General features: G+C 40.2%; 1 protein-coding gene across 1 annotated transcript in view; it reads right to left on the bottom strand.

Moving 5' to 3' along the window:
• Positions 1-206: 206 nt before the first annotated feature.
• Grm5 (glutamate metabotropic receptor 5) overlaps positions 207-13,476 on the bottom strand; it is a 421,703-nt gene continuing 408,433 nt past the window's right edge. The window contains 1 exon segment of the mRNA XM_051148879.1: positions 207-1,581. Coding sequence (XP_051004836.1) covers positions 693-1,581 — 889 coding nt within the window. The 3' untranslated portion in view covers positions 207-692.

The raw sequence follows: 13,476 nt of genomic DNA, 5'->3' as shown, positions 1-13,476 counted from the left end.
ACAGCCCGATTGGAACGTCTCTGCTAGAAACTCTCTGTACATTAGCACAACACTCACGACCACCCGTTTGTGTTACTCAGGAGACTCACAAGCTCAGTAAACACTGGACCCTAGTTACTTTTAGCTTTTCAAGGTCTGCATGGAGGGACCAGGGAAGGAAGGAAAAAAAAAAAAAAAACAAAAAAAACCAAAAAACAAAACAAAAACAGAAAGGTTGACTTTTTTGGTCCCAGATTTTTTTTGAGTTTGTTAGAAAATGTACATTCAGTATTTGGTGAATCAAAGACTCTTCTGGGAAAATGAAGTAAACAAACAAAACTGTCTACAGTTGCTTATTAACTCCACTTTTCACCATTTAGGGTGTTGCTTCACACTGTTGCTGCCTCAGAGCAAAGCACTTGGTAATTGTTACTGCTTCACCCACTTCTGGTCAGCACTCCAAAAACAGAAGCGGTGTTTCTTAAAAGCCCATATTTTCTAAGGCCACTAGAAGATATTCTGCCAGAAGATGTGTAGTTGGTGTCGTCATCGGCTGTCGTGAAATAGCACTATTGATCTCGCATCTCCACCGTGTATGCCCTTGGCATCTTTCACCTCAGGTTCTCAGTTAGGGTGACTATGGGTGTCACTGCGCCCACTTGTGAACACCGAGGTCTGCTGCTCACGTCTATCCAAGGGAAGTTTCCAGTGGCTCACAACGACGAGGAACTCTGCGTGTAATCTCTGATGATGAGAGTGTCATATTTGGGAGAGGAAGGGATGCAGAGGGCTGATTCGGAGACCGGAGAGTTTGGGGTGGTGCTCCCGGAGTCCACCGAGTCCCTGAAGGGCGATGGTGGAGTGAGGGCCACCAGCTCCTCCAGGTCCGGTTTGCTTGGGGCAGCCTCAGCTCCTGTGGGCGTCTCCTGAGCTGGTGATGCCCCCGTGGCCGGCTGAGCTCCTCCGGTCACCTCAATGGCCGGCAGCGGCTGGATCTCCGCGAAGGTCGTCATAGTCGTGGGCAGCTGGATCTCTTTGGGGATCAGGTAGGAGGAGCAAATAGGGGCCCCAGCGGGTCCTGGCGCCGCTGCGGTGGACAGCATCATGGAGTTGAGCTCCGTGATGTTGGCGGTGAAGCGGGTCACCACACTGCTGATCTGTTCCATAAGCGAGCCCTGGGATGAGCTGCTGCGCGCCGCGGTCTCCGAGGGCAGCGAAGGCGCGTCGTCGTCTGTGCGGCCCGCGGAGCCTGCGAGGTGGCTCAGTGTGCTGATCGGCGAGGGTGAGCGCGGCCTGGCAGTCGCCGGGTAGCGCTCTTCGGCCTCTCCCACGTCGTACAGCGCTTTAGGGCCCGCGTCCGGCGGCTCAGGGCCACTTGCCACCGCGCACCCTGCGCTAACAGCGCCTGCTGCACCAGGGCTCGAGCCACCAGCCGCCCCTGCACAGGGCCCGCGGCTCTCGGTGCTCTTTGGGAAGGGTTTGATGACAGCCGTTTGGTTGGGGTTCTCCTTCTTGTTGATGTGGACCGACAGTCGCTGCCACAGGTGTTGCCCCCGGCTGCTCTTCTCATTCTGGGCCCACGTCACGGATTTTCCGTTGGAGCTGTGAAGAGAAGAAAGTGAAGAGGTGACTCAGCATATGGCCTACCAGCTTTCCATATAGCTTCCCCAATGGTGGGAGGTGATGGGGACACTCTGTAGTCCTTGAAGAGATGACCCACCGGGACAGTTTAGGAAGAGATTGTGCTTTTGGCCCTGCTATTACAGCGAAGGTATCAAGTATTAAGATAAAGGACCATTTGTCGGTGTTCTGCTGAAGTCACCAAGAGCGCAGCAATGTTCTAGGCTGCAAATGCAGATGTGGAGGTTGGCACCATCATGTTGTGTGTAGAAAAGTTTGGCACAAAGCCACAGGCTTCTTAGGTTTCGCAGCCTCTGGATGGGAATATTAATTAAACCAAGACCTCAGCTCACCACAGTTAAGAGAGGGAGGGAAAGGCCAAAGAGTCAGGATTATCAGGTAGCAGGCAGTGCTCAGGCTCAGTTTCTTTTCTGCAGGTGGGCACATACACCTAGGGACTGCTGTGTGAACTCCTGACCTTAAGCATAGTTTTCTTTAGTCTGGCTTATCTGCTGGAAAATATGAATTTAATGAACACACACAAGTTTCTAATTAATTAAAATTTTCTACACCACAGGAGTTCTGATAAATTTGATTTTAGGCCTGCAAACTGAATAATAATTCCATCAGAGAAACTGTGGTGTATTGCCTTGAGCACCAGGACAGCAATCTAAAATTAGGGTTCTGATGAGTGTTGCCTGGCTGACATGAGGTTCTGAAGGCCTTCTTCTCCTCTTCCTCTCCCAGGCAGCCCCCTCTGCTCTGAAGGCTACTCTAATGAAGATGGAGACCATGCCTCAACTTCAGAATCTTCATCCTTCTTTCTGCCAAAATGAGAGGTAACCACCAGGCTGTAGACTCCATCCTAAACATTATGATGGCCAGAGGATATTGCCTGTTTTGCAGGGATAGCTCATGGGGCGGCGGGGGGTGGGGGGGGAATCCTTATGTGAATCCCCATGAGGGTAGCTTTGAAGATGAGAGGGTGTCTGTTACTTTTGGTTTAGCCAGATTATTCTGCCCAATGTAAATAAGACATTTTAAAGGATGAGAATTTCTATCTCTAGAAGTGGTTATTAGTAAACTTAGTTTGAGAACTGAACTTAACTGCTTATTGACTCATTCATGAAATTTATCCCAAATACCAAATACAATACTCAGAGTATTCCAATATTCTGGGCTGGACCTAAGTGTCAATGCATTTTATGAGAATTTTGTTCAGGTCCTTTCCCACTAAAGTGACTCCGCAACATGTGTTTTATAAGCTGAGAATCCCTGATGGAAAGTTGTCTTTGGGTTTCTTTTGGTTCCATTTGCTTGCTTGGCCTCCTTGTTGGAGGGTGTGGCTTGACTTAGTCCAGCAGAGGTCTGACCTCATCCACTTTGAGATTTCCTGCTTGCACATGCCAGATGACCTGAGCTAAGATGCTTCCTTGATAACAGACCACCCTTCCCAGTTTCCTTAGCAATATTCTTCTTGGCTCTTTCTCCTTCTGCTCAATGCTACAGCATCATCCCATTGAAATTTTCAGTTTTTCTTTACACTACCCTTTCATGTGAACTCACATTCTACGCAGCCATCTCAATATATCAGAACCAAGTATTCTCCAGAATTCAGAATGTGACGTTTCCCCCACCCCATCATTCCTCTAGTAAGAACGGATGAGGGATGAGTAATTTCCAAGTTTGCAGATAGCTGTACATCTGTAGTGGCAGAAGGGTTACTGCCGGATGCTTGACTTTCCTTCTAATAGTTTCAGCACTTATTTTTCCACTTTTCATTAACCTGACTTGGAGTTTATAGTGCATGGCTCTTTCCTTCCCAAGTGCTCACTAACTTCTGTGGCAGAGCACAGCAGAAGTGCCCAGGTTATTTATGAGATCGGATTGAGAGGATGGCTGCCAACTAGTCTGACTTTCTTTTACCAGCAACCTAAAATGGAGGCATCTGGAGATGGGTAATTAGACTTCCAGGTCACTGCACCCACTTTAATACAAAGCATGGAAAAGAAACCAGAAGTGTAACTGGACCAGCTTTTCCAAGTTTTACCCCAGGGATGCTTTAGTTTCTAGTAGGAAGGTTTTGCAAACATCTGCTTTTAAGCCTCCCCCCCCCTTTTTCTCTCTGTTTCTTTGTCTCTCTCTCCCCTTCTCTCTGCTCTTCCTTAATATACTGTGATAGAACATAACTTCTATGCTATGATAGTATATTGGAAAACCTTTGGGTAAGTATGTATGAAAACCATCCTAAGTAGAGGGAGAGAATGAGAGTGAGAGACAGACAGACAGAACAGGCTAATGTGATTAGATGTAGAAGATAACAGAGAAATGGAGTCCAGGAATGAGGCACTTCTTTTCCCTTTGGAACATGAACAAACTACCTTTTCCTTACAAAAAAGAACGTGGTAAGAAAGAAACTATACTCACAGTGGTCTGTTTCTTTCTTTCTTTCTTTTTTTTTTTTTTTTAATTATTCTCAACCTTAACTATTCTGTTCTATGAGGAAGTAAAATGAGCAATTAAGGCTGAATAAAATTCTTCAGCTAACAGATTCAGTGTTTGTTGTCAGGTAAATGCAATGGAAAAGAGATCTTAAAACATGGGTTTTAATTTTGGATCTGCCATCTGAGATGCTTGGAATAGAGAGAATATTTTCTCTGCCTCAATTCAGAAGAAGTCTGTTCAACTGATCAAGGTTGTCTTGAGGATTAAACGGGACAATGCCCGTGAAAAGATGTGGTAAAGAGTAGGCCTTTCTTGTTCCACATGAGTGTAACATGTTAGAAAAAGAAATCTCTGTACACACTGCTATTTTCTCTGGGTTTAAGGAAAAAAAAGAATTCCATGGAAAGTCAACAGTTTGTAATGCCATAAAACCTTCCCCATTGTTTCTGCTTTGACTGGAGCTCCACATTCCTGCGGCTGAACTCATCCTAAACTTATCATAGTACACTGGTTTCTGTGGGTGATCATATTCAGGCCACTTTCTTCCTGGATACTCTCACAGCCCTCCCTACTGCTGCTGCCTTGCTCTTCCCTTTTGCTACCCTCTTCTACCTTATTCTTATTCTCTCTCTCTCTCTCTCTCTCTCTCTCTCTCTCTCTCTCTCTCTCTCTCTCTCTCTGTCTCCCTTCCCCCCAACCCATACTCATTTGGATTCTTGTAAGAATTGTAAAGAATATGAAAGTTTCTTAAATTATTTTAGTAGGCAATAATTACCTGGGTCAACGCACTTTGTTTTAGATTTTTATACTGTTTTCGTGCCTTTGAACTACATTTTAAAAATCTATTATTAGCAAAATTCATTTTTTTAAGTTATAGATCTATTTGTTATATAGTACATATGAAGAAAAACTTTGTTAACACTAAATATAAAAGTATATCTTGATATCTACAATGAAAATCAAAATCAATTCTTTTGTAACTCATACATGAATACACATACACACACACAAGATTTAGTGAGTCTTCTTAGTGATGGAAGCTTACTAAGGCAGTGTGGAGTGGAGGTGATTAGGAGCCAGATTGAGGTTTTGAGATCTGATCCTGACAGATGTTGGCAGGCTGACACATTTAAGATCTTTGTACTCTTTCATCATTAGCAAGGAATAGGAGAAAAACCATTCACTCACACTACTTCTAGAAGAAATCTGGGTGATCTCATCGAAGAAGGTATTCGACCAAGTTCAGCAGTTTTGCAAATGCAGAAGGTCTTTTATTATCGTTACATCTTCTGTTTACGTGGAGTAGCATATATTGACTACTTCAACTGAGAGCATTTATTGCAGTTGTAGGATTATATGTTTGTTCTAGTGGACTGAGGTAAGAAAAAAAAAAAAACAAGGGATTTTGTTGTTGTTGTTACTACTAGTCTACAGCTTTTTAATTTCCCACGGTGCTTGTATGGAGTTTAAAAAGAGAAGTGGAGAAGGAAGGGGCAGGGCAGTCCCTCCACCTGGGGAAAGGGACAAAATACCACTTCTTGTCCTTCTAACGAGCATTAACCCTTTCCAAAGTATATAGTATTGTATAATCTAACATCTCCCTTTTATGGCAACTTCTCTTTGTTGCCAAAAAATTTTTTTGTAATGATATTTGAAATTTGTTATTGGATGGTTAGATCCTTTTGTTTACATTTCAGGGCTGCCAAAATCGTACCTTGTATCTGTGGTCTCAGCCGTTTTTCTTCATCCCTTCTATGTAGGACACTTAAATAATTCATTTATTTCAACAGACTCTGAATGTCAGGTCAGTGACCTTTCCAGTCTATCTATTCATCTGCCCAAATCTGAGGAAATTAAAGCTCTTGCCCCAGCATGCCATCATTAGGCAGTACACATTAGAGTCTGACCATCACAAAGCTCTGTGGAATACAGAATGTTTGCATTAATATTAAGTGCACTTGAAGAATCTGTGTAGTTCTCTCCCTCCCTAGAGTTAATTTAGGGTGATGGTGTGATAAAAAAGAAGCATATAATAATTAAAAAGTTCATTTTGTTTGAATTTTAAAAAACAAAGAAAACCATTAACTTCTATTTTTGTTGAATGGTTTATTAGTAGTTTCCTACCTTACAGAATTTCAGGTCATAAAATATTAAACATACCTCCTAAAAGTTATTTTTTAAATGATATTCATTAGTGAACCTTCCTTGTTTGTGTAGTTTGGTTTTGAGTGTAGCAAGAAGGGAGTTGTACTTGCAATTATGTGCTATTTAAAACAAAAATATGTATAAAAACAGTGAAAAACTTGAAACATCCCTAGGTAATGATACCTATGTAGAATTATATCAGAAAATAGTAGGCTAATGAAAAAATTCATAAATTAAGACTATTATGAGCAGACATTTTGCGATAGTGGTTATGCTATTTGAGAAAGCTTTTGTCAATACTTTCTATGAGCTTTATTGAAATACAAGGTAATCGAGTTTTCTAAAACAAATAGTAATTTAATAGTATGTTCAGACTTTTCTAAGGAAGGTAAAAGAACTTGCTTTTGAGCATTGTTTAAATATTGACATCTTAGCTGGATGTGGCGGCGCATGCCTGTAATCCCAGCACTGGGAGGCAGAGGCAAGAGAATCTCTGTGAGTTCAAGGCCAGCCTGGTCTACAAAGTGAGTCCAGGACAGCCAAGGCTACACAGAGAACCATGTCTTGAAAAAAATAAAAAACCCCAAAAGTTAACATCTTGATATTAAAAGTTACATTGAGAAACATAGTATAGTGTGTGTGAGATTGGAGACATGATCTATATCATGTTTCTTCAGTGATGGCCTAAATCTATGTAAAAGCTATGTCTTTGATAGAAACATTTAAACAACTCTGGTGATGTAAGTATTAAAGACCACATAGAAAAAAAAATACTTAACTACAAGGAAATGAAGTCAACGACTAAATTACCAAACACAAATGCAAACTAACAACGACACCATCCTCTATGTGTGTGGTACTATGTAAAGGGCGTCTAGGAATGATCTGATTGTCCCAGTGCTGCGATCAATGGATCAGCGCTGCCATAGATATTTTAAAATATGATCCAACCAAAGTTCCATATGACTAGTTGGCTTATACTACACAGGGTTAACAATGTCCACATGAGACAAATGCCACATCATGACTTACAGTTCTTATTTTAACGCCTGTGATCATCATACACTAAAACACACACACACATACACACACACACACACACACACACACACACACACACACTTTCCTTATTTCATGGAAGGGAGACTACAGGTAGTGTTTGGAGATAGTGTGTGCTTTAAGTAGATGAGGTGATCATTTTTTTTTTATATTCTGTTTTACCCCATGCATCAGTACTTCTTAGCCATACAGTTACTAGACAGGTGAGAAAAGCTCCCTGATGACCTTACTGGTCATTAATTCCAGTAGCATCAGTTTATAAGGCAGCAACAGTTGCCAGATATAATGACTAGATGCCCTGATAAATGTATTCAAAGGCAATATCCATATATGTTAACATTATGTGACAGTTTTTTTTTCGTGCTTTCACCACGTTTCTGGGTAGTTCTAGTTCTTTCTGACTTAGTTTTAGAATTTCCATAAATGGTGCATGTTCCAATTGTATGAGTAATCTACAGTCAGACTATTTAAAACATTTTGGTGTTTGAACAAATATAGGCACAGTGGTTTGAGCGAGACTGGCCCCCACATAAAACCAACTACTGTTCTGTTAAAGAAACACAACAAAAGTGACTCCTAATGACATAACACTGTACACATAGGTAACTGCCTTGCTCAGCCATTACCAGAAAGTCCTGTTTTGCAGTTGATGGGAACTAACACAGAGACTCACAATTGTACAACATGTAGCCTTGGTGGTCCTGGACTCACTTTGTAGACCAGGCTGGCCTTGAACTCACAGTGATCCACCTGCCTTTGTGAGCACCACGCCTGGCTTAAGGCACTCATTTCTAAATGGGAAAAATTTCATTTTACCAAACTTCTCCAAGCAGAGCTCAAGGGGTATATGCAGAAGAGGAGACAGAAAGATGGTAAGAGTCAGAGGGAATGGATGACTCTTAGAAAATAGTGCACTGCAGACACAACTGGACCAAAGCACATGTGAACTCACAACAGTAGCAGCTCTCACAGGGTCTATATGGGTTCAAACCAGATGGAGCCTTAGTGCTGAGAGTAGAAAGTGTACAAGGACTCCCGTGCCCTAACCTAGAAGCTATCTCTAATTTATAAAGCACCCCTGGTGACACCTCGCAAAAAAAAAAAAAAAAAAAGTTTCTTCAATGGAATCTTACTGGGTATGTGAACCACAATTCATGGGAGACCTCATGCCCAGGAGTAGATAGTCAACATGAAATGAAGTCAATGGTGTTTTTGTATACACTTTTGTCTCATGTTGCTTTTTGGGGGCATTTAAAAATATTATGTTGGTCTCTTGTTTGTATATTTTAGCTTTTAAGGTGATGTGTTTGTGTTTGTGTGTGTGTGTATGTGTGTAATTTTTTCTTGGTTTATTTATTTTTTTATTTATCAAAGAGAAAGTGAAAGAAAGGGGATTGAGTTGAGTGGGTGAGGAGAATCTGGAACGATATGGTAGAGGAAGCAGGACCAGAATATATTGTCTTAATTTTTTTTCAATAAAAATATGTTGGAATAAAATAATTAAAATAAATAAAAGTGGGAATGGGTGCCCAGAGGGTCAAATATTTGCATTCTTATTCCTCAGTTGAGAAGAATGAGAGGGTATGGTGTTGCCGGAGGAGGTGTGTGATAGGAGGAGTGGTCTTAGTTTTCAAAAGCCTATGCCATTTCCACTTAGTTTTCTCTGCATCGTGCGGGTGGGTCAGAGGAAAGTTCTCAACTACTGCTTCAGCTCCTGCCTGTCTGCTGCCATGCTCCTTGGGCTGATGGTCATTCTGCATCCCAAGTTAAGTAATTTCCTTTCTAAAGTGCTTTGGTTTTGGTGTTTTAGCATAGCAATAGGATGTTAAGACAATAGACAAAACTGATAGATGGCATATTTAGAAGTAGCTTTTGTTCATCAATGTTTTGGGTATTGTGGTGAGAATCATTAATAGGTAAAGACTTTTTTAAACAGTGGCAGAAATATGAATGTAAAAGAGAAGAGAGATTTAAAAAAAAAGAAGGTTGCCAATATTTTGACACAGATGACTTGTTTTACATTTCCTATAACTTTGAAATGAAGAAGATGGGAGATGGAAGGCTGCAAATAGCAAAAACAGTGAGAAATAGTGGAACATGAGAATAAGGGTTCAATATCCTAGGCTTTGACCTGGGACAGGTAAGAAAGAATTTGAAACTCTACAGGAAGGAAAACCATTGCCACAATTAGCAGCCAGAGGAAAACCACCTTACCACAATGGCAGAAATTTGTCTGGGCTTCAGTGGTTGCTTGAATACAGTGAAATGCCAAGAGAGCATTATTCAAAGTTGAGAATCCCACCAAGCATGTTCAAGAGACAGCCAATGATCTCGTCTGACTTTGTGGGAGTAGAGCAGTAGTCAAAGCTTCAAAAGCAAGAGTTTGAACTCTTTTGTCTGCTCTAAGAATTCTGTGTGGGTACCGCCAACTTGAAGCACTACATCCCCTCCTCCTTTCTTCCACTATTTGAATAACTTTCCAGTGATTTGCTTTGGGCGTTTCATTGTCTGAAACAGACACATAGTCTAAGATAGACCGAAGAAGTTATACTGACTGATAGGTACAAATGTAGTCTACATGCCTGATTAATAACGGAGTGGAGAAAGAAACACTCATGATCCATTTCTGCTCTGTTCTTTTACTGTGAAAGCCTAGTTATTTAATGCTATGAATTTGATCTTCTTTTCCTGTATTGTTTGACTTTAGGCACCATTATCTTCTTGAACTTCCTTCACTGCTTCATCCTTTGGCAGCGTTTCAAATTTAGCACCATCTATAACTTAACTGACATTTGCTAGGTTAATTAATTGGTCCCTTAGAGACTGAAGAACAGAGAAGTGACTTAAGCAAAACAGGGTTATTCAAGAGGTAGTTTTGCTAGTACAGGAGTTCAGTGTCATAATGCTAAGGTTTAAATGAGTCGAGGGGATTGGAAGAAAACACTTTTGCTTTTGCCCATTGCATTTTCTTCAGAAAAAAGTTGCTACTGAAGAAAGAATCTTTCAAGGACTGTTTTTCAAGTGAATTGTGGGTTAATAGAGTCAAAAGACTGGGACCCTCATGTAACATAGATAAACAAAATCCATGATTGTTCATATTGCGTTTTTGACAGAGAAATGTATTCCACCAAAGCTTTCTGTCAATTCTTGTGATGCAGGCTTTTTCTTGTCTCTTTACTACCAGTGGCTACATATTTGCATGATAATTTCCCCACGGATTATTTCTTCTCAGGTCTTTAATGTCTAACAAAATCCTCATGGAAGAACTACTTTGTCTTATCTTCTGTGGTGTAACAGCAACAGGAGGCCTATTTAAACATTCCTAAAGTATGGTGCTACCAGTACCTGGGTTGTTGAAGTACCATGCTTCCAGTACCACCAATGCTGCACCCAAGTTCCCAGAAAGAGGCAGTACTTTACAAAGTAGAATGTGTCACTGAATGTGTGCGGAAGTTTGTCATCTCATTGAGTCATTGAAGTTTTCTTTTCTAAACTAAGTGCTTTTTTTGATCCATGACTCAGTTACCTGCATTGAAATTTAAAGACTAAACTATAGATCATCATGACATATATGCTCCAAGATTTGTGACAGTGTTCCAACTAAGATTTTAAGGGAATTTAGTTGTGTCTAATTTTTTCCAAAATAGGATTTTTTTTTTTTCAGCAATCACTATAAAGCTCACATTGCAATTTAGTAAAGAAAAGCCAAACAGGATACAGTTGTCTGTATTTGTGGGTTGGTTAGGAAGCCAGAAACTTTGTAGGGAACTCAGCTTGATTATAAAGCATGCATAAAACACTGGATTGGGGATAGGATTAGAGCTCTGAGAGAGTGATGCTCCAATTCAATAGAACTTCACTGCTCATGAGATATTTTTACTTGTGTTGTCGTAGTTAACCTTCATGACTGCTGTGTGTCATAGGAGTTTTCTAAATGGGCCTCCTATTTGCAAGTCAACTCCCACACTAAATCTCAAGCATCCCAAGGCAAGAGCTTCAGTGCTCAGAATGATACCAGGTGTCAAATTACAGGCTGGGAGAATTAGTGAAATGAGGCAAATTACGCAATCCTGAGTGTTTAGCATACCTAGGTGTTATTACTGAAGATATCAAAAGTCATGTGTATGGATCATAACTAAATTGCTGAAGTCAATGTGACTGATAGAACAGCATGCCAAAGCTACAAGAAATGTGAAGCATAATGATGCTGTTATGTGTGGAAAGTTCATTTCATTTATTTCAGAATTTACTGTATATATAAGGCATTTTGTTAGTGTGCAAATGATGAGCTAATATTCTAAAAGAAAAAAGACATGGACTTAGATGAAATAATTAATTTATATTCTTAGAGTACTCAGCTTTGCTGACTGACTAATTTCTGCCTACTTTTCAACAGTTTTCACTTAATAGAAACACAGCACAGTACAGTGGACACAGTTGCAATATTTCATCCTATTATGTAGGGAGAAAAAAGCAGAAAGTGCTTAACACAACCATCTTCATTTTTACTTGGCTTATTTCATCAGAAAGGGGTAAGATTAGGATTAGGGTTAGGGATAGGGTTAGAGTTAGGGTTTGGGTTGGGGTTGGAGTTGCGAAAGTATTTTGATTTATTTTCTCCCTTTTTGTAGGAACTTGTGAACTCCAGAAAGTATTGTATCAAAATATAGTCGTACATATATATATATATATATATATATATATATATATATATATATATATATAGTGATTTATAAAAACCATCTAATATATGTATAATTGGGTAGGGATGGGAAGAAGGGAGAGAGAGAGAGAGAGAGAGAGAGAGAGAGAGAGAGAGAGAGAGAGAGAGAGAGAGAGAGAGAGAGAGAGAGAGAGAGAGAGAGAGAGAGACAGAGACAGACAGAGACAGACAGAGACAGACAGAGACAGAGACAGAAAGATATACATTTGCAAGGTATATATTGAGTGTAAGACAGAAGCCCCACCAAATACTTTGATTGGCTCTTTCCTTTCCCAAGCAAGATGGTACTGGGCAAGACCACTAATCAGACATGAAAACATGAATGCCATCGAGTCTAAGCAATCCTGATGCTATTTTGCATGACTCTTCTCTCAACCTAATATGCTGGAGTCAAATAAGTAAAATAAAACTAATTCCTGCAGCATTTCTCAAGACTTTATGTCAGATTTTAGTGAAAATCTGAGAATGGTACACATGTGTAGTAGTGGTGCCTTGCTTCCTCCAACCGTATGCTATGTCTTACATTTAGCTTAGTGATTCTTATAAGAGTTAAAATTTATAGGTATTGTTGTAAGTTTACCTGTAACTTTGTCATGACACTTCCCCTAAAAGACTCCTAACTACATATAGAAAGCTCTTATTTTGTTTTTATTAGTGGGTTGGTTGAATCAATAGATGCGGAGAGATGATGGGTTTAACGATTGTAAAAGTAAACTAAACAATCCAATCCCCAAAAACTTTAACTTTAGTGAGAGAACATAGAGACTACAAAATATAAACATAAAGTACTTTAATTTTTTTGTGCATAAATAAGATAGTATATATATTTGAAAAGCTTAAAGGAGGACTTGCCACCAGACTTGGCCTCTGAAACCCAACTTAGGAACAGTAAAGAAGAATGGGAGCAAGTTTGGAAGGAGAGACACCGTGGGGAGGAAAGGAAATCCAGGTGGAAAACATCACACTGAAACCTGCTATTGTGCAAGGGCATGTGCATTTCTTGAAATGTAAGTCATTTGGTCTATCTGAAACAGAATTTAAATGCTGAAACAGGGAGAGTAAAGGTCAAGTAGTGATTTTGTGTCAGCTTTTGAAGGCTTTTGCATCCTGAGCGCTTGAGTTTGGATTTTATCTGGATGACCATAGTGTAATTGTTCGAGTTTGACTCAGATTGAGCTGTGCTCCAACTTAGGATTTGCCACTTACCTTTCTCAAAGAAGAAATGAAAGGTGATATGGACAAAACACTCCAAACAATCTGTGGTGAGTCTGAGCACCAGCTATGTGTTCAGAAGTTTTGTAGGTAACTATGGGAGAATGCACATTTTAAAGCAGGGGAACTGCACCATTGAATCAGTTTTGATGTTATTACCTTTGGTTTTATTAATTTACTCAGAATTAAGTTCTGAAAGACAACAGTGGTTGCAGTGCAGAAAGGGATAAAGCATAAGCGAACTTCTTACATTGGTGGCCTTGAGTAATATATTATTTTTCCCAGTGAGTAAT

This window comes from Acomys russatus, chromosome 7 (assembly GCF_903995435.1).
Source record: "Acomys russatus chromosome 7, mAcoRus1.1, whole genome shotgun sequence".
Taxonomy (NCBI): Eukaryota; Metazoa; Chordata; class Mammalia; order Rodentia; family Muridae; genus Acomys; species Acomys russatus.
This window is presented reverse-complemented; position numbering and strand designations above follow the sequence as displayed.